General features: G+C 55.5%; 2 protein-coding genes across 10 annotated transcripts in view; one reads left to right on the top strand and one right to left on the bottom strand.

Annotated features, from left to right (window-relative positions):
- Positions 1-817, top strand: part of TSC2 (TSC complex subunit 2) — a 31,631-nt gene extending 30,814 nt beyond the window's left edge. For all 9 annotated transcript variants that reach the window (XM_078381428.1, XM_072982349.2, XM_072982346.2 and 6 more), the window contains one exon: positions 78-817. In XM_078381428.1, the coding sequence (XP_078237554.1) occupies positions 78-242 (165 nt within the window). In that variant the 3' untranslated portion in view covers positions 243-817. The remainder of the gene's footprint in view (positions 1-77) is intronic.
- Positions 818-4,694: 3,877 nt separating this feature from the next.
- The window catches only part of PKD1 (polycystin 1, transient receptor potential channel interacting), a 79,484-nt gene continuing 62,382 nt past the window's right edge, over positions 4,695-21,796 (bottom strand). Inside the window, exons 21-46 of the mRNA XM_072982340.2 lie at positions 21,498-21,650; positions 20,897-21,041; positions 19,973-20,575; positions 19,403-19,559; positions 18,661-18,913; positions 18,209-18,404; positions 17,146-17,316; positions 16,700-16,843; positions 16,159-16,369; positions 15,707-15,833; positions 15,196-15,312; positions 14,937-14,986; positions 14,476-14,678; positions 13,911-14,016; positions 13,497-13,615; positions 12,288-12,490; positions 11,316-11,510; positions 10,857-10,996; positions 10,171-10,298; positions 9,721-9,895; positions 9,421-9,546; positions 9,085-9,259; positions 8,302-8,589; positions 8,014-8,148; positions 6,837-7,151; positions 4,695-5,884 (exon numbers count right to left, since the gene is read on the bottom strand). Coding sequence (XP_072838441.2) covers positions 5,300-5,884; positions 6,837-7,151; positions 8,014-8,148; positions 8,302-8,589; positions 9,085-9,259; positions 9,421-9,546; positions 9,721-9,895; positions 10,171-10,298; positions 10,857-10,996; positions 11,316-11,510; positions 12,288-12,490; positions 13,497-13,615; positions 13,911-14,016; positions 14,476-14,678; positions 14,937-14,986; positions 15,196-15,312; positions 15,707-15,833; positions 16,159-16,369; positions 16,700-16,843; positions 17,146-17,316; positions 18,209-18,404; positions 18,661-18,913; positions 19,403-19,559; positions 19,973-20,575; positions 20,897-21,041; positions 21,498-21,650 — 5,220 coding nt within the window. The 3' untranslated portion in view covers positions 4,695-5,299. The remainder of the gene's footprint in view (positions 5,885-6,836; positions 7,152-8,013; positions 8,149-8,301; positions 8,590-9,084; positions 9,260-9,420; positions 9,547-9,720; positions 9,896-10,170; positions 10,299-10,856; positions 10,997-11,315; positions 11,511-12,287; positions 12,491-13,496; positions 13,616-13,910; positions 14,017-14,475; positions 14,679-14,936; positions 14,987-15,195; positions 15,313-15,706; positions 15,834-16,158; positions 16,370-16,699; positions 16,844-17,145; positions 17,317-18,208; positions 18,405-18,660; positions 18,914-19,402; positions 19,560-19,972; positions 20,576-20,896; positions 21,042-21,497; positions 21,651-21,796) is intronic.

Raw genomic sequence — 21,796 nt, 5'->3', positions numbered from 1 at the left:
CTGCAAGTGCGGGCTTAATGAAATGATGCTGTGACGTCCGTCAGCCTACTCTTATCGACCCGTTTCTGTCTTCCTAGATCCGGGAAGAAACCCAGTACCAGTGTTCTGGCTTCCCTGCTGTGCATCCTCCGGTCACTGCGAAAGCATCTGCCCACATGGCCCAGGATCCGGCCCCCAGCTATGAAACAGGGCAGAGGAAGCGCTTGATCTCCTCGGTGGATGACTTCACGGAGTTTGTCTAGCTCAAAGCACAGCCCGCACGGCTTGTGCGGCCGGCGAGATGTTTTCTTCCGGGCACTGGCTCGGTACGACCGCCTTGTGGCATCTTCCCGAGATGCCAGCGCCATCCACGGCCTTTTTTCTCTCTGTGACCTGCAACTGCAGCTTCGCTTAGGGTCAGCCTGAAAAGGCACTGACCCGTTTTCCTGGAACTTCCCTGCAGTTCTCTAGAGAAAGAGAGAAGGAGAGAGAGGTTGGTTGCTCTTTTATTTTTACCCCCCCCCAAACTAACACTTAACGGGGGAAGTTCTTTTGGAAGCCGGGGGCACTTTGAATGAACCAAAGAGGTCTCGGGGTGGAATTTGAGATCAAGGGGCAGCTGTGTGCCTACCTCTGCCCAACCTCTAGGGAGGGGAGTGTGTCGGAAAGGTAGTTTTGTTTTGTTCTGTAAACTGTTTTCCCGTCAACTCTAAAACACAAAGCCATGGAAGGCCAGCAGGCGGTATGGGTGAACTTTGTCCTTGGCTTTTTTTCTAGTCGAGAAGATGGCCCCCGTTGCTTCATGTGTGCGTACATTAAATATCCATGACTTCTCCCATGATGTCTAGATTGACTCTTCTTGGCATTGCTCTCTACTGCTCACGTGGCAAAGTTCTGGTTGGGTGGCCATGTTGTAGGACCAGGTGGCTTTGAACGCCCACCGCTGAGTGAGTAAGGGGCATCCACCCGCCCACTACAGCGTCTGCAGGACGGCCATGGCTCCTTTCTTGCCAGAGCGGGTCGACCTTGAGTGGTTTGGGTCTTGGCAAAGGGGGGGGGCAACGGGGGCACCGCCATCCTGGGGGCCCTGCAGCTCCTGCCTGGCATCTTCCAGTCCTACAGAAGGCCTTGTGTGCACGCGTTATGTCTCATGGTAAGAGTCTCTGGTTGTAGCACCACGGTCTCTCCTAAAGCTGTCTGGGACAGGCCATGAAGACAACATGAAATAAATATAGGTCCCATGAAGAATCTTGTAAGCTGGTGTGTGAAGCATTGTTTCCTGTCTGTGGCCCCTTTCAAATGCGCCAGCCCCCCCCCATGTTCCCCCATTGAGAATGGCTGATCTAGTGTGTGTCCCCCCTCCCCGTCTCCCCAAATGTGACTGGTTTGCAGCACCCTCCTCCTCACCAATGGCTCCCTGGGGAGGGCCTGTGGGTTCCCCTCCCTCTTGCCCCAGCACGAATTCTTGATGGTGCTGAGTGGCCTTGATTTTCAGAGCTGGGAGCCCCAAATGCACATCGTTCAATGGACATGAAATATAACTCAAGTTTCACCAAGCAAAACACACATCTTTATTGAGCCGTCCATTATGTTAGTTTGACTTTGTCATGTTTTTTTCTTCCTCTCTCTCCCCCCCATCCCCCCCAAAAAAATTACAAAAGAAAACATGGTTTGCACACGTTAACATCAAGCCGACGGCTGCTGGTCCAGCCATGGCTACCGGACGCCTCGGCAAAGCCACCCGCCCTGAAAGGAGAGCTTAGGTGGTTCTCCTTTGCTTAGCTCACAGATGTCTGTCCTGAAAAGCAACTTGCTGTGTGAGATTTCAGACAATAATAAATAAGAAGCTGTCTGCCTGGTAAGTGGAGGCCAAAACATACATTCAGGAGTTTATCTCACCGATAGGAGAAGATTTGGCTTCATTGCGAAACCGGGGGGGGGGGGGGGTGAGTTGGGAAGTGAACATGCTCTGCCCTTCAAGCGGTCAAGCGATAGCCAAGGCTTGTGCTGCAGCGAGTGCCCCCAAGTTCCTCCACACCAGGTCCTTCCTCCCTGCCCTCGTGGCTCCGGAGCAATTCCGCCTCTGGAGAAGAGATTTGGCCCCTCCTTTGCATAGAAGCACAGCTCCATCTGCTAAGGAACCGCTTTCCCTAACCGGACTTGGCCATCCCTTGTAAAGTACCGACATTAAAACAACACAAACCACCTATGAGAACTTTTAGTCTGGCTAACGAGTGCAAAAAAAATTCCTCCGTCTGTCTTCACCAAACGCCCATCATCTCCCCACGGCCGAGCGCCCTTGTGAACGTCCGTTCTTCAAAGGAACCCGGGGTGATTTCTTTTTGCCTTGCGGCAGCGAAGGCCTGACCCTGGCAACACCTGCGCCCGTTCTCTTCTCTGTCATTCTCCCAAGCAACAAGATGGGGAGGAGAGACACACACACCCAGCCCCGAGGGCTCAGGCAATAAGCTTCCGATTTCTATCGTGTGCGGTTGTGAGACTCCCCCTCCGGTCCCCTGGACAAATATAATCTCACCTCCTTTCTCCCAACCCCACTCCTTCTCTCCCTGCCACCTAGCAAGCTTCTATCAAAAAATGAAGCAAGTGTACTTTTCTTTTTATTTGTACCTGATGATAAAGCAGCTTGGAATATTATAAAAAGAGTTCTATTGTAGTTTTTTTAAAAAATAGCACCCATATAAATAAGGAAATCCTTTTCAGAAAAAGACATGTGTAACCATTTGTTTCTGCTTTTAGGATGATGGTTACAACCCCAAATTTAGTCATGGTGAAACACACACACACACACACACATCTATCCCTCCAGGCAAAAGCAAGTCTCGAAGTTGGCAAGCCCTGGCGGTGTCGACAGAGAGAGTGTCAAGAGTCAGCGTTTCTGAAACACACTATCGAAGACTGCGCTTCCGTCGCTGACTTCCTTTTTAGACTTTGCGACCTCTTGGGAGAAATTCTGGCTAGTGCAGCATTTTGCAGGGAGATCCTGCCCCCCTGCCCAGGATGTAAGGAACCAAAAACAAAAAATTAAAAAAAAATCTCCTAAACTTCCTTTGGCACAAAATCCCATACATACAACACTTTGCCCGTACACCACACGTTTTAGCGAGAAGGCTTTTTGACGTACCATTTTAAATAACTCTTATCTATACATGTTAAGCACAGTACCGATGCTATAAAAATATAGCAAACATACAAAAATATACATTTTTTTTCTTCTTGTAAAAATTCCTGTATAAATTACTTACAATATACATAACATTAAACTGGCTGGTGGAATATGACAACAGAAGGAGCGTCACGATTAGGGAGCCGGCCGGGGAAGCGGTGGAGGGAAGACATCTCTTGGGAACAGGGAGCAAAAGGTGCCTCCTTAAAGCCCAGAGGAAGTACAGGCCAGCTGTAGCTTTGGATGGAAGGAATAATTTTTCCATTTAAAAACAGGGTTGAGTTGGGTGGGGGTGAGCAATTGGGATGAACTGGGAACGAGCAACGACCGATGCTTTATTTTAGGCCATTCCAGCGTTCGGCTGAATCAGGACTCCTTCCTTGGTGTAAGAAGCGTAGAACATTACAGAGGACAGAACATGACTATCACATAGGGCAGTGGTTCTTAACCTTTGTTACTCGGATGCTTTTGAACTGCAACTCCCAGAAACCCCAGTCAGGACAGATGGTGGTGAAGGCTTCTGGGAGTTGCAGTCCAAAACTCCTGAGTAACCCAAGGTTAAGAACCAGTGATATAGGGCACCCGTCTGGTTCACCTAGTATTCCTTAAAGGAAGCCCTGTGGGAAAATTCAAAATATCTAGGGCTTTGCATCACCCTGTAGGGGGACGGCAAACTTCTCAAATGCTCCTTCTGTTCAGGAAGGGACCAGACCAGAGGACTCACCTGTGATCGTGAAGGAAAAAGAGGTGTAAACATAGCCCGAAATTTGATACTGTATTTGCCCTTAATAAATATATCAGGATTTTAAGCCCCAGCACAATTGTCAACTTTGCCTGTGAGTCTCCCAACATTGTGTGAGCACAGCCGGAGGGCTCTGGGGCACGCGTAACAAACACAGAATACTGGGGAAGATGTCACCAGTGCCTGCTTTCAAATCTTTGGGCAACTGTCAGATGCTGGATGTCAGATCTGGAGCCTTTCAGAAAATGAGATGGCAGGAAGCGAGACGTCTGTGGTCGTATTCCAGCAGCCCGTTCAAATTATGATTTACAAACAAAACAAAAATACTGCTTCCATGATATATTATCCTGCTCTTATTTTAAAAGTTGCATGTGTCACTGTTAGCTAAGGCAAGCGTTGATTAAAGTGCTAGGCAGTAAATACAAATAGTAAACCATATATATATATATAAAATACATATGTAGACAGACACCATATAAAATAAAATAGACGCAGTCATCTCCTTCCAACTGTAGAATTACGCAACCAGCACAGCACACACAAACTCACTCAGTTCGGCGAGCGACGCCAACTGCTGGAATGGGAACCCCATGAAGCCAGCTCAAGGGGTCCCCGGTCCACACAGCCGCCCTCTGCACCCCGATCCTTTTGGAGAACCCAGCGCTGGAACCTTGCCAAAAAGGGTCCCTTCGGGCTCCATGCACGCACGGTTACCCCTTTTCAAGACTGGTAGGTTAGCGTTTGAATCTAAGAAGAGGTTCTTGTCTTCTTTTTTTAAAGTGTCTCTTCTTTTTTTAAAGTGTCTCTCTCGGAGGTTCCTTTTAAATATATCCGAGGCTGAATTCTGAAGGAAGGCCTGAGTGTAAGGAGCAGCCATCCCTTCTCGGCTGCAGGCACTGACGATCTCAGCCTTCCTATTCATTCTCCAGGTTCCTTCTGAAATGTTTGTGAGAGAAACCTGATCGTGCAGGGTTTTTTTGTTCCTTTCAAAAGACTTCACCCTGACAAAATGCTCTTTTTTTCCGCCCCTCTGGCACCAGGAACGCCAGCACGGAGCCTGCCTGATGGGTCTCAACTTTTCTAACTTCTCCCATCAGAGTAGCCCCTCTTCAAAAACAGCAGAGGCGTTCTCCAAAAAAAACGTAATACTGTAGGGAGGGTTGCTCTGCCCCGGGTGGAAAACCACCGGCTGGGTGCCATGCCGAGCCCTGAAGGGGGCCCCACATGGGCTCCACGCCGTCGGCCTCTTCTTTCTGTATCTGCCCATCAAGCAAAACCTGTGGAACATCTGGCGGGACCAGCCCTTGCAAACGGGAGAAGAGCCAAAAAGCTCCTGGCATCCGAATTTGAGATGGCCGATGCCTCGCACGCTTTTCCTGTAACCATCTTCATTTCTAACCAGGGATGTTGCTGCTGGGGTGGACCCGGTTCTTGGCCCGCGACGGTTTCTTCTTTTTGGCCGTGGTTCCAAGCAAGGCCTGCGTCTTCCGTGGGGCGAGCAGAGCGCCCGGGCCAGCGCCCTGACTGGTTCGGACAATTGCAATGGGGCAGGGTGTCGGAAATGGGTTCCTCTCGGGGGTGACGTCGGAGGAGGGCGACCCTGGTTGGGCACGAGAGGGGTGAGGGGCACTTGGGACTCGCTCCATGCTCCGGCTGCTCCTGTTCCTGGCCTGTCGGCGCCACGTACTCCCCAGCCGGCGCTCCAGGTGGCAGACGTCCTCCGTGGCCTGGTTCACCCGGTCAAAGTGGACCAGCAGAGTCTCCAGGAGGGAAAGGAGGCGCTGGACTTCACCGTCCACTTCGCAGCTATCCCGGACGCTGGGCACCAGGCTGAGTCCATCCAGCTGGCTGGAGGAGGTGGAGGCCCGAGAGCTGTCCGAAGTGGCGCTGGGTGTGGGGACTTGTAGGGACCGGGAGTCCTGGCTGGACGAGCGGGAGGGCAGCGGCTCCATCCCTTCAAAGCGGACCTTGTGGCGGAACTGGGGAGGGCGAGACAAGGGGGTGCGCGTGAGAGAGAGAGAGAGAGAGAGAGAGAGAGAGAGAGAGAGATCCCTGATTGAGGGGGCGGAGAATCACTGGTGGCAGAATGGGACCCAACAGAAGCTGGGCTGATCCCAAAGCCTCTCCCGGTTGAGGGACACTGGAAGGGGCTCAAACATACCAAGATTGGTGAGAGGGACATCCCTGGCCGAGGGGTGGGGTGGGGGGTGTTGGACCTGACTCGTCCTGCCCCTTCTCTGTCGCTTTCTCGGTTTTCTTCCTGGCAGATCAAATCTAGCAAAGATCTCCTGCTGGCAAAAAGACTAAAGCTTCCATGAAGGAGGACAGGATTGCCATCCTCTCCATGAGGGACGTGGTGGCGCTGCAGGTAAAACCGCAGAAGCCTCTGGGCTGCAAGGTCAGAAGACCAAGCAGTCGTAAGATAGAATCCACGTGATGGAGTGAGCTGCTGTCGCTTGACAAAGCTCCCGCCAACCTAGCAGTTCGAAAGCATGTAAAGATGCGAGTAGATAAATAGGTACCACCTCGGTGGGAAGGTCACGGTGTTCCGTGTCTAGCACTGGCCACGTGACAACAGAAACTGTCTTCGGACAAACGCTGGCTCTATGGCTTGGAGACGGGGATGAGCACCGCGCCCTAGAGTTGGACATGACTGGACTAAAAATGTCAAGGGGAACCTTTACCTTTACCTATTACCTTGAGGATCGCATCCAGAATCAGCTAAAGAGATGGTGCTACCAGATCTGTGTCCTGGGTGCAGGGTGCTAAATTAACCATTTTGCTGCTGCCCAGACTTCAGGGTTTTTGGTCATGGTAGGGGTTGACTTGGCCCATGGTCTGCTTCCCTCCTGTTGCCCGTTCTGTGCTAAGCGGCGGCTGTTGCTGCCACCACAAAGACACACACACGAGACGGCTGGGAGGGGACCCTACCTCTTTGGCCTTGCTGAATCCCATCCACATCTTGAGCCTCCGAACAAAGAGTTCCACCATTTCGTAGTCTTGGGACTCGAAGGCCGGGCGGTACATCTCGAAGCGCGTCTCCCGGTAGTGATAGAGCAGGACGGCCGCGAACAGGCGCAGGACCACCCACAGCTCCAGGAGGAGGTAGCTGGCCCAGAAGAGGTGGGGGAAAAGCCCCGGGGGCTCAAGGAGGTAGTGTGAGCTGGCCCTGCTGCGGAGAGCGGTGCCGAGGAGCTGGAGGGCCCTGGAGACGCTGCAGAAGGCCTCGGAGCGAGAGGAGAAGAGCTGCGCGGGGAGACACAAGAGTCATTGGAACTCCACCCAACGGGGAACCCTGGGTGGCACTCGTGGTCCTCCTCCCCCCATGCTCTGAAAGACGACGGGAACCCCAAGTTTGACCGTTCTGTTCTAGCTTGCCTGCCCCCCCCATCCTCAGCCCAAGCAAGTAGGATGATCAGGGGGCTGGAAGCCAAGCCCTAAGAAAAAAGACTGAAGGAACTGGAGGGCATGCTTAAGCCTCGAGAAAAGAAGTCTAAGGAGGGAGGAAGAGGAGAGCACTCTTCAAAGACTGGAAAGGCTGTCCTGCAGAGGAGGGGCAGGATCTGGTCTCCATCATCCCAGAGGGCAGGATGCGCCACAATGGGCTCAAGCGACAGGACGTCGGATTTCAGCGGAATATCAGGAAAAACTCCTTAACTGTTAGAGCAGTACGACAACGGAACCCAGGACCTCAAGAGGAGGTGGTGAGCACTCCAGTGTTGGGGGCCTTCAAGAGAACATTGGACCATCCTTGGCCACAACTGCTTCGACTTGGATCCCCGCCTGGAGCAGGGGGGCTGGTCTCGATCGCCTTGAGAGAGGCCCTCAGAGGGAAGCTGGGGGGACTGTCCTTTGTTGCAGGTTTTTAAACAAAAGGTCAAAACCGTCAGGGATGGCTCAGCCGTGGAAGCTAGCCCTGGTTGAGTCTTGAACCTTGGAGTTTTTCCAGCTCTACAGTCCTGCTTCCCCAATGGGTCTGCGTGCCCGGAGGAATCAAGTGGGGCCTTTCCACCGCAAACCCCTTTGGCCACACCAGTTCTGAGGGAATCGGCTAGCCCGTTCTTGCTCTCCTCCCTCCCTCTACCTGCTTCCAGGAGTCTGTACTTACCAGGAATCCCAGCTGTGCGTAGGCCAGGGTGAGGATCGCAAAGGTGAAGGCTGTGGCCATCAGCTCCTTCGCAGACCTCTGCAAGGTTTTGCCGAAGGTGGACCACTGTCGGATGAAGCGCAGCTGCTGCGAAGCCTGGGGAGAGCAAAGGTGAGAGTCAAGACCTCCCATGAATGGACCTCCTTAGTGAGACATATATATTGATCTCCCCTGCTGCCTGAAATTGGTGCAGGGAGCGCAAGGTAAGGAATCTAGGAAAACTGATCAACCCCCCTCGGCCCTCCCTACCTTCACAGTCAGGAAGAAGAGGAGACTGGCGGCGAGGCAGCCGAAGGCCTCATGGAGAGAAGCCACCCCGTAGAAGCTGGTGAAACCTTGCCGGTTCTTCAGGTATTCGGCCCACTGCCGGTCGGCCAAGGTGGCCTGGCTGAGGTGCACAACCACAGTGCCGGTGGTGGCCAGGATGAGCAGCCACTGGCCATAGCTGCCGACCAGGCTGAAATAGGCCCTGCCGGCCTTCTTGATGGTCAGGGACTCCGAGACCACAAAGTGGACCACCACGATCATGAGGAAGACCTGGGTCAGGAGGCAAGCGGAGAAGGAAGGAAGGAAAGAAGGAAGGAAGGGGTGGATGTGAGACAGAAATTAGGAAGCAGACTTGCCTGCCTTGTGTTTGTCACTCGGTGTGACATGCAACGTGGGACCGTGACATGAGAACAAAGAAGGATTCACACATACTTATATGAACGTGGTTGGTATTTTCCTTCCGCTCACCAGGTGTTCCAAAACAAAGTAAGAACAGATTTTTGAATGACTGTTAAAAGGCCATTTTATAGCTGGTTTAAAGACCGGAATGACTTTTTGCAACAGGGGTTAATTTCCTTGAGAGGAAGCTCTATAAGCAAGGTGCTGCTACACAGAAAACCCTCAAGCCTTCCTTCATCTCTTCACTTCTTAAACACCAAATTTTGTTAGTCCCAAGAACGCAGAACTAAACGGAGGCCCGTAAGCGGGTTGCAGGAAAGGGCAAAGTCCAGGCCCGAAAGAGGAGAGGGAACCGCGGGCACCCACCATCATCAGGAGCTGCAAAGTGACTCCCTGGCTGAGCGGAAGCAGCGGGAGGGTGGTGACAGCCACGGCTGGCAGAGTGGGTCCGCCCGCGGGGAACTCCAGCCTCAGGGTAATGACCGCATGGAGGCCAGCGCTGGGGCTGTACTGGGTCAGTTCGATAAAGATGGCTCGAGTTCTGCCAGGGGAGGAAAAAGGGTGCTTGGATTAGGTTGTACAGAACCTGGGGTTTGAGATCTCTTTTCAGAGAGCAAAGCAGCCTCATTGCACAAACCAGCCCGACGAACGGAGGACGCATGCTCTCCCCCCCCCCACAACAGCCCGCCTGTTGTTGTTTACCTGTTGTTGATCCAGTGGTTCTGTTGGAGGGTGTCCGCGTGCGCTTTGCTTTCTCCTAGAGTTGTTCCCAGCTCCTGGACGTAGCCCCCGCTGTCGTAGAAAGAAAGGTAGCCCAGGTACCAAACTCTGAAAGAGAAGGAAGGGAGCGAGGAAGAAGCCCACAGGGGTCAAGCTGAAGACCTCGGCCGGCTTCCGCTCTGGCATTTTCAAATACTTGGAAGGCTGTCGTACTGAGGAGGAGCAGGTTCGGTCCTCCATCGGAAGCCGGAGGGCACCACGGCGCAAAACGGCACCACTTACCCTGCAAGATCAGGTGGCGAATATTCCCACAACCCGGTCTGGTTGTCGGTGGTGCTCTCCCAGCCGACGGCGTAGGGAGCCGTGTCAAACTGGTTGGAGTCCAGAACGCATTTCTCTCCGGTGACTGATGGATCTGCCCCGCTAAGCAGATGGCGGACAGAACCGAGACACGCTTCTGGAAATAAACAGAAGAGCCGGCCTGATGCTCTCTGCTGTTTATTGACGTTCACAACACTGTTGCCCTCTCGCTTCCAACGCTTCTCTCTCCCTCGTTCTCATCTCTGGCTTCTGAGAAGAGGGCCCCAGCGCCGTTTCCTGGGTGGCCGTTTCCAGGATCAAGACCGGGAGACCCCAGAGAGATTGAGGGCTACGGCGACCCGTCTCTCCTGACACCCCCATATGGAAACAAATCATCCTGGGAGTTTTAATTTGGCAGCGCCTGCCACGTACCTTCTTGCAGACGAATCTGCCGCAGCCGTGGAGACCCGAGGGTGATGCTATCGCTTCCCTGGCCGGACTGGTTGTTGTACAGGAAGGGCAACAGCTCCTGAGACATCCAAATCCAGAATTCATCGGATCTAGGTGGGGGGGGGACCAAGAAGAGTGTAACACTGTGAGCAGAATACATACCTCTGGCTTTTAAGACACCCTAGAGATTAAATAATCGGAATAAGTAAGGGCAGTGATAGCTGGAGTACCGAGGCCAGACACTGGTAACCTCGAAACTGGACTACTGCAATACATTCTATCTAGGACTGACCGTAGGGCTGCAGATCTGGAAGCTGCAGCTGCTGCAGAAAGCTTTGGTTAAGCTTCTGAATGGGCTGACCTACCTGGACCCCAGAAGATGCCCGCCACCCGCTTCCTGGCTTAAAGCTTCCTTGCTGGCTGATCAGTATTGTGGGACCTGGCTACCTGAGAGACTGCTTCCCATTCGTAGATCTGCGACATTCTCAAAGTCAGGAGGGGCCGTCCGGGGAAGCCCCACCTGCTTCTCCAGCCCTGTCTCCCACAGTTGGTCCTTTAGCATAGCAGGACCCGCCGGGCGGGACCGTCTTCCCTCCAGACCTCCGGGAAACATCCCGCAGGGCCTTTCAGCCACAAAGACTGAAACTGGGGTGACAGAAAAAAAATACCTCTGAATGCCGAGGAACTGCTCGCTGCCCAGCTGCTGCTTGATGGATTTCTGGAGCAGGAAAGCCCGGCTGTGCTGCGAGGCGTCCCCGTAGGCCGTGAGGAGGACGGCCAGGAGGAAGAGCATGTAGACAAAGAACTCCTGGCGGGAAAGACGGCCCAGAATTGGTGACCCCACCAGGAACCGCCCGCGGCTGCCGGAGCAGAAGAGCGCTCCAAGGAAGCCCCACAGCGTGTTTGGGGCTTGACCCCCTGGTGTGGAGCCAGGCCAGGTACGCCGACCGGATCTGTTGGAAGCCAGCGGCTGCAGGGGAACCCTCCCGCCGGACATCTGCCGCTGGCTGGAGAATTGGCAGCCATCGTGGCTTCCTCTGGCCACCACCACCCGCCCCACCCCGGCCGCTCTCAAGCCACTTCTCCCCCCACACCGCCACCACCACCGACGGGGTGCCCCTTCTGACCTTGAGTAACCCGTGCAGAACCTTCACTTTCCGGGCCTCTTCCTTGGCCTGGAAAAGCGCAAATCCCTGAGGCGGCCGGACTCTGCCAATCTTCTCCGACACGTGCTCCACCACAGGGTGCTCCACCAGGGTGTCATCCTCCTCCGGGTGGAGGCGTTTGGCCACCAGCGAGAAGTAAAGAGCCTCCAGCAGCACCTGGGGAGGACGAATGGGAAGCATCGTTTCGAGAAAAGGCTGCGCTCGCTCCACCAGAATCTGTGGTTCTCCGAGGAGGAACATGCGGGCCGAATATTAGCGGACAACAGATCATTGACCAACCGGTTGGCTACGGATCGGTGGGCGCGGAGGTACTAAAACGGGCTCAGAGATAATCCCTCCCCTTGTTTTTGAGGAGAAAGTGTGGAGACAACAGCATTTATGCGTTAGAAAAAAGAATCTAAAACAAGAGGAAAGGTGTTGGGTGACGAGGAGGTATCAGCTTAGCTGCACAACCGGCTTTTTGTCATTTTGTTTTGCACAGATGCCTCTTTGGTGGAAAGGAAAGACGCTGAACGGTCAAAGACGTTGTGATTGAAAATCCACCAGGCCTCGCCTCCCTTGCAGCTTCCTCCCATGTGCATATGTTTTAAGGGCCCTTTTTAATTTCCTGTGGTGCTCCCTCCACAGGATGATGTCTAGGGGACCTGAGGTTCCAGAGGAGGACGCGCAGGCACGCTGGGTCAGAGGAGGGACTTGGGAGCCGTTCATCCTCCCACCTGCCCCTCTTCTTGGCATCAGGCCCTTCCAGAAAGAGAGCTCTGTTCTGCACCTGCTCGGAGCCGGCCATGGCTCCCCCAGGCAAAGTCCACAGGCAGGCCGGCGTATAGAAACAGGACGAGAGGGAGACCGGAAACTGGCTCGTGAAACATCCTGTCGGACGGGGGGGACCTTCCTGGCCTGATATGATACCAAGGAGTTACCTGGAGGGCCTACCTTGAGGGGCTCCCAGAGCAAAAACGAGGAGAGGAAGCTAAAAATCCCTGAGATGAGCCACATGAGGGCCACGCTGGAGCTGAAGCCCACTCCGATCCACGTAGAGACCCCAAAGCAGAGGACGAAGAGGGTGAAGCTGATGCCGTGGGCCAGGTAGGCGCACCAGAAAGGCAGCAGACGCTTCCGGAGGGCAGGGTCCACCACTGCAGGAGACGGAAATGGGAGGGAAGCGGGGGGGGGGGGGGGGAGACACAGAGCGACATCATTGGGAGGAACACCCATGAAACAGGGGTCCTGCCTGGACAGCACCTGGCTTTTGTACCCAACTGGCGGTTGCATTTTCTTTGCTCTTATCCCCCGACAGCCCCGCTCTCGTGCTGGAATGGAAGCAGGTAATCAACTTGGGGGTGAAAGGTTCAGACAACCACTCCTGGCCTTGGAGCTAAACCATCTCTCTGCATTCAGCCACCAAAGTGCCTGAGAGTGAGAGAGAGAATGAGAGAGTACACACACAGGACACAACACAAGGGTTGAGCTGACTGGGTGTCGGGGCCAGAGAATGGGCGGCCTTTCCACTTGGGGCTGTGCTGTAACTCCTCTCCTGATTGTGTGGGCTGGGGCTGATGGCAATCATCCTCTTAGAACTGCAGAGCTGGAAAGGGACCCCTATGGGTCACAGAGGAGTCCCTGCCAAAGAGGCCCCGTGGGGGGAATCGAACTCCCAACCTCTGGCTCCATCACCAGAGGTCTCAACCTTGATCTATCTATCTGTCCTAGCAGGAGACGAGCTGGTGATGGACAAGGAGGGACCTGTTCGTTTGTGTATTTGCTCCTTTTCTCCCATGTCTCTATTTCAAAGTCATCTCGCCATGTGATTCAAAACAGAGAGGGGGCGACAGACCCAGTAGGTGATCACGCTAAAACACAATGAAACCTGTTTTTAGAAACAGCAACCAAAAGCAATGTGAAAAGGACGTGGGTTTTATAAAAGCCGAGCGGTGTCTCCCTGAGGCTCCCTTTAGCGGCCCTCCTGTCTCTGCCAGATGGGGGAGTTGAGCAGCTGAGCTGGCCTTGCAAGGGAGACCCACAGCCTGGGAATCCAGCGAGGCCCATGGAAGGGGGGGGGCTTCACAGAGGCCTCCTTCCTCTGTAAGAGCAACGTGAGGTGGGCGCCTCCCTTGGACGTCCGCGTGCACCCCACCGAGGTACCTGTTCGGCTGGACTTGGCCGAGCGGTTGAGCTCTCTCCGGGGGACCGCCAGCGCCTGCCCTTTCTCATTCAGCCGCTGCAGCACGATGGCTTCCGTCTTCTCCCCACACACGGCGGACCTGTTCGGGGCACAGCAAAAGCCTTCAGCACCTCTGCTGCCCGGGATGCTCCCAGGATTTTGACCAGTGAGACCGGGGGTGGGGGTGGGATGGGGGAATCAAGCAGGCAGCAGCCATCTGTAGAATCTCCCCCCCCCCCTTGGAGACCCTGTGCAATAAAGCTGCTCCCCCCAGGACCTTCCTTTGCACAGGGCTGCTTCTCAGGGACGCCCCCCCCACCCCATACGAGCAGACCCACATCTCGCCAGCCTCCTGGTCCACCCCAGCGCTGTGGCCTCCTTCCCGGCAGACTTACAGTCCTGAAAGGAGATCCGTTTCGACCCTGGGGTACCGCCCCGCTTCCTGCGGGTGGGCGATGCTGCCAACTCCGTCGGAGAGAATCTGCCGTATCAGGTCTTCATCTGGGGAAGGAAGGAAGACACACACACACACACACGTATGTGCCAGGCTGTCTTCAGTCCGTCGGGGTGAGCAACGTTTAAGTGACGGCAGGGATTTGACTGCACGGGTCTGATTTTCATACAGCAAGGGGGGGGGGAGGGTAAGTTGCCCTCTTTGGAAGCCCAGTATTTTGTGATGCCCTTTCTAAATATAGATATTTGCAAATACTCCAACTCCCATCAGCCTTAGCCAGCCCGAGCTAGTGGTGAAGGGCGCTGGGCCCTGCAAACCAACAAGGGCATCTGGTGAGCAGAGCACTTAATCCTGTTGGCTGCAGGAGGTCCTTGGTGGAGTCCAGTGGTGCAAAGCATTCTGTTCGAGTCTTTCCCCTCCCCATCTTTCACTCCCCCCCAAGCCACCCTCCAAGCAAGATGGAGAAAGCAGCAGTCACACTTCCTCTGGGTTTCTCAGCCGCTCACCTGAAGCCGAGAAGTAGCGGGTCTGAGCGTGGGGGACCCCGAGCGACACGGTGTCCTCTTCCGTGGCCAGAGGCGCTTCCAGGCCCAGGTGGCGGCTGGTCCTCCCCCTCTTCAGCTTCTGGATGGTGTTGCCCATGATGGAGGGGTCGCTGAGCAGATCCGGCCAGCTGAGCAGCGCCTCGTTGGACTGCCAACGGATCAAGCTGAGCCCAGGTGGAGAACAGCCCAGAAGTAAGGGACACAAACCGAGGAACACAACCCGTCACCCCCAGAACTGAGGGGGGGCCTTGCATTGGCCGTGTGGCCGATGGGTATGCGATGGGAGGTAGAGGGGGAGGACAATGGTGGGCAGGTGCTGCTTGACCCCCGGGTCCACCAACCCTGGCCCTTGGTCAAGAATGCCAGAGGGTCACCCTTCGCCCACTCCTGGGTTCGTGAGAGGCCAACGACGCCCCCGTTACCTTTTCGAGTCGTCCAGGAAGTGGTCCATTTTGGTCTGTTCTGAAAACGCCTGAGGGTGGAAGGAGAGGGAGTTTTTGTTCCGGTCTCTGGATTCCCCAAGTGGATCCCCCCCCTCAGGCAGCCCGCTCGGAGAAGGCCCCCGGGGCCCAGAGACGGCGAGCCTGGCCCTAGGCCCCTGATCTGGCGGGATGGCTGGGAAGGAACATCTGGTCTGAAGGGCGGGTCCCAGTCCACCCGCAGGGATCCTGCCGCCCGTACCTCCGTCCGAAGCCCGGGGACGGCGAGGAAAGAGCTCTCCATCAGCGAGGAGTCCAGGTAGTTGTCGATCTCTAAGGACTGCTGGTCGGACTGGGCCAGCGCCTGGCTGACCGAGACCTGCAAGAGAGGGAGAGGGAGGGAGGGTGGGCGTGAGGGTCATCGGTGTTGCCGTGGGAGGGAAGGAAGGACGGAGGCCGGTCGACAATCCCGCACAAAGCCATTCCTCATCTTCGCCTCCATCTCAAGGTGGAGGTGGGGAAAGCAGATGAACTTGGAGCCAGCTTTTCCAGGAAGCAGGGAGGAAGGGATTTTACAGCGGACATTCAGACACCTCGTGCAGTGCTAAGCTATGAACCTCCACCTACGCTCAGCCTCTGTACTTGCAAGCAAAGGCAGATACGGTAAAAATGCTGGTCGCGGGGATATTGATGCACAGAAACCACGCCACGCGAGTTAAGCCCTGACACCTGGAGACACCGCGTCTCGGAGAACCAGCTCCCTGCCTGGTTACCTTGCTCCGCGCCATCCGGAAGAGGAAGAGAAGACCGAGGTACAGGGGGTAGACGATCAAACTGGACACCAGGCCGACGACGATGGTCTCCCCGCTGATCGGGATCAAGGTAGAGATGGGCACGTGGCTGCAAGGAGAAAGGAGGGCATAAAAGTTTGCCATTTCCAGTTTCAGATTCCATGAATTCCGCAAGACGGTTGTACTCGGCTGACGTCTTGAATGGTGATGGTTTGTTCTCAGAAAGAGACAGGCACCAGGGATCTCTAGGGAAGGATGGAGCGGCGGCTGCCAGCCAGAATTGGCCCTATGGGGCTAAACGGACCAAGGGCCTGATGGAGAAGAAGGCAGACCCCCAGACATCCCAGGGTCTCAGGCAGGGAAAGAATCCTGGCTAACCCCAGCGGCCCTTCCATGCTTGTCTAGGAGAAAACACAAGGGCCGGAGAAGCGCACCTGAAGTTGGCATCTCCCACAACACCGTACCACACCGCGTTGGCGCAGAGGAAAAGAAAGACGAGGAGGCAGCAGCAGGAGGCTCTCTGGACGCGGGTGAAGCGGCTGCGAGGGGGCCGGTCCCACAGGGAGAGCCAGATGTGCTTCTCAAAGAAGCCGCGCTGCAGCTCTTCCACGAAGATCCGCGTGGAGCTCCTCAGGTCAGACTCGCCTGTGGAGGGAAGAGAGTGAGCAGGCGCCAGCCTAGGGACCGTATCCTGCCCCCCCTCTGGCGTAGAGGAACCTCAGAAGGCCTGCGGTGAGTTCACCCTTGCTCCCTGCAGCCTCCATTTTGGAGGGACCATGCCTACCCTATGGGGCTAGCCCCACGCCCATCTCCACGGCAGCCTTCTTAACTAAACCCACAAGAAGACAGCCTTGGCACATGCCGCCCCAGGCCCATCCTCCCATGGAGGCGGGCACCCTGCGCGCCCGTCTCTTCCTCCCTCCTGCCCAGGGCCGGCTCCGAGCCCCGCTCACGGCCACCTCGGGCTTCACTTACTGGCCGCGAAGACCTCCTTCTCCACCAGGCCATCGTTCTCCTCGCTCTCCACAGACAGCCAGTCGTTCACCAGGAAGTGGTAGCTCTTGGAGGTCTGCAAGTCCCTGACGATGACGTGTTGCAGATACCAGGACGGGTTGAGCCCTGAGCAGCAAAGGGAGGAGAGTGAAGGAGGCGCTCCTTCGGGAAAGCCGCTTCTATTGATTCCAGAACGGGAATCCTCCGACTCTGGTTTTGTTTAAGACCTGCACCTGAATCCTGGACGGGGCCCCCTTCGGCAGCCGGCCATTGTGTAGTTCTGCTGACTCTGACTATCCAGGCTCCGCTGAGCCTCGAGGGTGGATTACATGCTCTACCGGGTGGCCAACGTTAAGAGTGGGAGCTCGGCTCCAAAGGGAGGCTGGTGGCTAGTCCACCCTCCACCCTCGATGCAGCTGCTAACGCACCTTTGTTGTCGTGCCAGATGCGGATCTTCCACACACGGCCCAGGCTGCGTTCTGTAGCCACCTGGAAGATGTTGAGGCTGTTGCGCCGGAAGGCATTCTCTCCGTCCAGATGCCGGTGCCCGGATTTGCTTTCCATCCCATACAGAGTGATTCCCACGTGGGCTGTCGTCCCTGGAAGGAAAGAGGAATCCAGGATGATTCGGCCAGAGAAGTGGCTCCGGTTTGCTCTTTGCCGAACAGGAGAGATGGTCCTGAAACTGGATTCAAAACTCATCCTATGCTCTGGATCCCACTAGTGGCCAGTTCTGATATTGCACCATGGGTATCTAGCCAGCTAGCTAGCTAGTAGCTAGCGGGATCTAGAGAAAGCTTTCTTGTATTTTTATGGTAATACGCAACACAAGGTACTATCCAATCAAGTGAACGATCATGGCAACCTGGCCGCTGAGATGTAATGAGTAATGAATGTGATGTTCTGAGAGGAGAGATGCGTCAGCCCCCCCCCCGGGCAAAAAAATTGGCAACCCTTCTCTTGTTTTGCCCCTTACATGAATGGAAGGTTATATTTCCCATCTTAAGAAATAACAGGTAGCTGTTTCCAGAGGGGGGGGGGGAAGCAAAGCAAAGCAAAGCAAAAAGCAAAGCGTGCTGCTTATATACCGCCCCATAGCACTTCAAGCACTCTCTGGGCAGTTTACAAGTTAATGATGCAGGCTACACATTGCCCCCCCCTCGGAAGGATAGAAGGTTGAGTCAACCTTGAGCCATCTACCTGGGATTGAACCCCAGGCCGTGAGCAGTTTTGGCTGCAGTACAGCGGTTTAACCACTGCGCCACGAGGCTACAAAGCACCGTAGTCCCATAACAGCAAAACCTTTCGGAATTGTGATATAATTCAGGGTCTAGGAAGGAGGCCAAGCCCACACCCCCTGGAACCCACCCTCCAGGATTAATCCTGCCTTTGCTCACATAACGGGAGGCTTAATTCAGTGATCTGGATGCTGCCGGAGAATAGCCCCCATGCTGTGAGGGGGAATTCCAAAAACGCACAGCAGCCCCTTACCGGAGCCCTTTGCCCAGCCGGTTTTCACCAGGATCTCGTACTTGTACAACCCGTTCTTTCCGCAGAAGGGGATCACCTCCACGCGGCGAAGGTCGATCAGGTCCAGTTTGTGCACGATCACGGCCGCCACCGAATAGGTCACCAAGCAGATGGCGCACGTCAGGAGGACGATGTAATTGAGCCCTGGGCCCGGAGGCTGAAGAAGAGGGGGGAGAGAAGGTTACGGAGGTTCGTCTCTGCCACCGGAAATGCCCGCGGTGCTTCTAACGGGTGCAAGAATGAGCCGAGCGCAAGGGCACCAGAAAAGGCTGCCGAAATGGTTCCCCAGAGGGGCCTGCTAGAGAACTCCAAAGGGGCTATACTTGAGCTAAGAAAAATTACGGAGACAGAATGAAGGATAAAAATAGCGCTTGACACAAAAAGGGAAGGAAGAACGGGTGGGAGAGACTCACAGGCCGTAGGAATTGCACGGAGTGGGGCGGAACAAAGAGGCTGGCCCCAAAGGCGGTCAGGTGTTGGGTCAAGCACACGGCCTTCTCCGGGGTGGCCCCCTCCAAGGGAGCCATGCCTTCCGTCTTCCAGCGCGCCTCCTCTTCGCTGAAGTACTGGCACAGGGAGCTGTACAGGCCCAGCGTCACTTCCACGGGGGACCAGAGGAAGCGGTTGGTGATGTTCATGCGGTAGTCCAGCACCGGGTCGTCCGTGCTAAAGAAGAGGGAGAACCGGGCTGTCAGTTGAGTCCCAGGGGCTATTATCCCCAGCCAACTCCCCCCCATAAGTGGGACGAGGCCCACCATCTGTTCCACGGCACCCTTTCCCCACCTCCCATCATCCACCTGCTCTGTGCAATGCAAGCTTCCTCCTGGTCCTGAAGTCAGAGTAGCAAAAGATGCCTTCTAAGCAACCTGTCCTGGAGGAACCCTACATACCCATGTCCAAACTCTTTGCCTATTAGGGGAGCCTAACCAACAAGGAGTCGTTCTGCGCCATAAAGACTCAACTACTTTTATGAGGCAGACACTTTCAGGAGCAGCCTCTAACCAAGCGGGAATGCAACAGTCTTTAAGCCATCATTGTTTGTGCTGAAATTTTAAAAAAGGGACACAGCCAGGAGCGCAAGCAGACTCAGGCGCACCTAGAAGACCCAGGAATAGCCTCCTGAGGTCTGCCGGTGACTCCCGGGGTGCCACTTACACGGGGGAAACGAAGAAGGTGTAGCGCCGGTGGTCACCCTGCGGCCTCCGAGTCATGTCCTCCAGGAAGATCTCTTTGGCTGTGGTGCAGTTGGTCTCGGCGGCACGGAAGAGGCAGACGGCGAGGAAGGGCTCCTTCTCGCTGGACACGTAGCGCTCTGGCCACGGCGTGGGGCGGGGAGGGCAGAGAGAGAGAGAGAGAGAGAACCCGAGTGAGAAAGCGGACGACCAAACTCCGGTCCCCAAATACTTGGTGTTAGGGTCTGCAATGTTCATAAAGTGGGGTGAACTTATGGGGCCATTAATGCTGGCCCTTGACAAACATGTGCACAGGTTGCTTTGGTCAAAAAGCACAGTTGAAAGGACTAAATCCCACCTGTTCTCTTTTGAGCGGCCACGGTCTTTAGAGCTTCTGCTCAACCACAAATGAGGCCGCACCTCTTATTACGTGCATGTAAGAGGGAAAGTGGAGATTTGCTGGCTAAACCACAGGCCTGGCCAGCATCCTGGACCGACAGCACGCTTCCACAGAAACCGTTCACATGGATAAGAGCCTTCTCATATTGCCTACCGTCAAGTACAGCGAAGGTGACCTGGATATACAGCCCTGCTTCCGTGTTGCCGTTCTCCGTGCGAAGCACCACGGTCACCAAACGTCCTTCCTCAATCACGACCGTTCCCACTGTGATGTTCTTCTCCCGGGGGTCCGTCACCATCACGGTGATGGCCCTCTCGGCATCCAGGCTCCCGATCGGTATTTCCGTCCCGTTGTTGTCCTGGAACTCCAGGGAGGCCACGTGGGAGGAGACGCTGTAGTTGGTGACGAAGCCGAACGGAAAGGGGTTGTAGTCCACCTGGATCATGACCTGGACCACGTCCGTCAGGTTGGAGAAGGTGGTGTTGAAAGCTGGCGGGATGGAGAACTGGCAGTCGGGGCTCTCCTCGTAGCAGAGCAAGCCGAGCGGGTCGGCGCGTTTCCCCTTGGCCGTGATGTTGCTCCCGGCCAGCTCCAGCGGCTCCTCGTTGAGGACTCGCGACTTCATCAGGATGCGCATCAAGTCCGTGGAGAGGGCGTATGCTTTGGAAGCCACCTGGACGGCATTCTGGCCCCCGCTGCAGAGCTTCTGGGGCTCCGACTCCCGGGAAACAGTGTTGACGAGGTGAATCAAGTCCCCTGAAGGAGGGAAGGAAACAGAAGATCAGCCCCAGTGGGTCTGCATGAGGCCTGCAGAGTGTCGTGAGAGGTTCAGGGGACTCCACCCTCGGGCCCCTTTCGAGGTAGGGCTGACGGCAGGCCAAGGCCATTCCTCCTTCCCCTCTGCGTAAACGCCAGTAATGGAAACGTCAAGAAAGCAACAGGCTGGTTGACGTCCACACAAGGCTTCTGAAACGGCTCGTGGGTTTCTCTTTGGAAGAGAGGCTGTGGGATAACCCTCCCTCCCTCCCCAGGAGGACCCCCACCACGGCCGTGGCAGCCACGTGCCTGCAAACCCACCCATGATGTTGAGGATGTTGTCGGCGATGGCCGTGGGGGTCATGGTGCCTTGCGTGGTCTCTCCCTGGAGGATGGCCATCATGCCTTCCAGCTTCTTCAAGGTTCTGGTCAGGCAGGCACGACATACAAAGCTCTTGCTCGCCACCTGCAAATGGAAAATGCACGTTGTTCAGCGGACACGTTTTCTGGGTTGTTTGGAGCAGCCGAGCGCCAAGTCCTCCTTGGGCCATCAAGGTTTCTGGGGTGCTCCTCCCTGGCTGGTGGTCCCCTCCTATGGCTTCCCTTTCTTGATGTCTTTATCCTCACAGACAACAGACTATGGCGGCCAAGCAGGGCCCGTTCTGATTTGGGTCTGGAGGCTTCTTGCTCCCTGGGCAGGGCTTTGTACCTTCTGCTAACCCTCACATCCTCTCTCCTTCCTCAGAAGTCCTCCCTCTAATTCTACATGGCAGCCCAAATCGGGAGAGAGAGCATCACGCCTGGCTAAACCCTGCAGAGTGAAGAAAGATGCAGGCTGGGGGGGTCCCAATCCACCTCCGGCTCCCCTCCTTCTCGCTTGCTGTTCCCTTGAGGAGAGGCAGAGCTGAGCGCCGCCACCTACGGTGCACTGAGCCAGAGCCGCCGCAATCTGCTGGATGTCGTCCACCGTGTTCACGTTCAGCGAGACCAGCGTTTCCGTGATGTTCCTCCGTGTCCAGGCTCTGAGGCGGTCGTCATTCTCCGCCTCCGGCATTGAAGGCATGGAAGACTCGTACTGAGATCGGAGGAGAGAGAAGGAAATAATTAGGCTCTTAGGAAGCAATTAGGCGTTGGAGCAGCGACGGACCAGGAGCACAACTAGCAGGTCTCCCTGAGTGAAGTAGAGTGCCAGAGAATAGTTTTTAATTAATGAAGGGATGA

Source organism: Pogona vitticeps, chromosome 13 (genome assembly GCF_051106095.1).
Source record: "Pogona vitticeps strain Pit_001003342236 chromosome 13, PviZW2.1, whole genome shotgun sequence".
Taxonomy (NCBI): domain Eukaryota; kingdom Metazoa; phylum Chordata; class Lepidosauria; order Squamata; family Agamidae; genus Pogona; species Pogona vitticeps.
The sequence above is the reverse complement of the archived record's forward strand: the minus strand, read 5'-3'. Positions and strand labels throughout refer to the sequence as shown.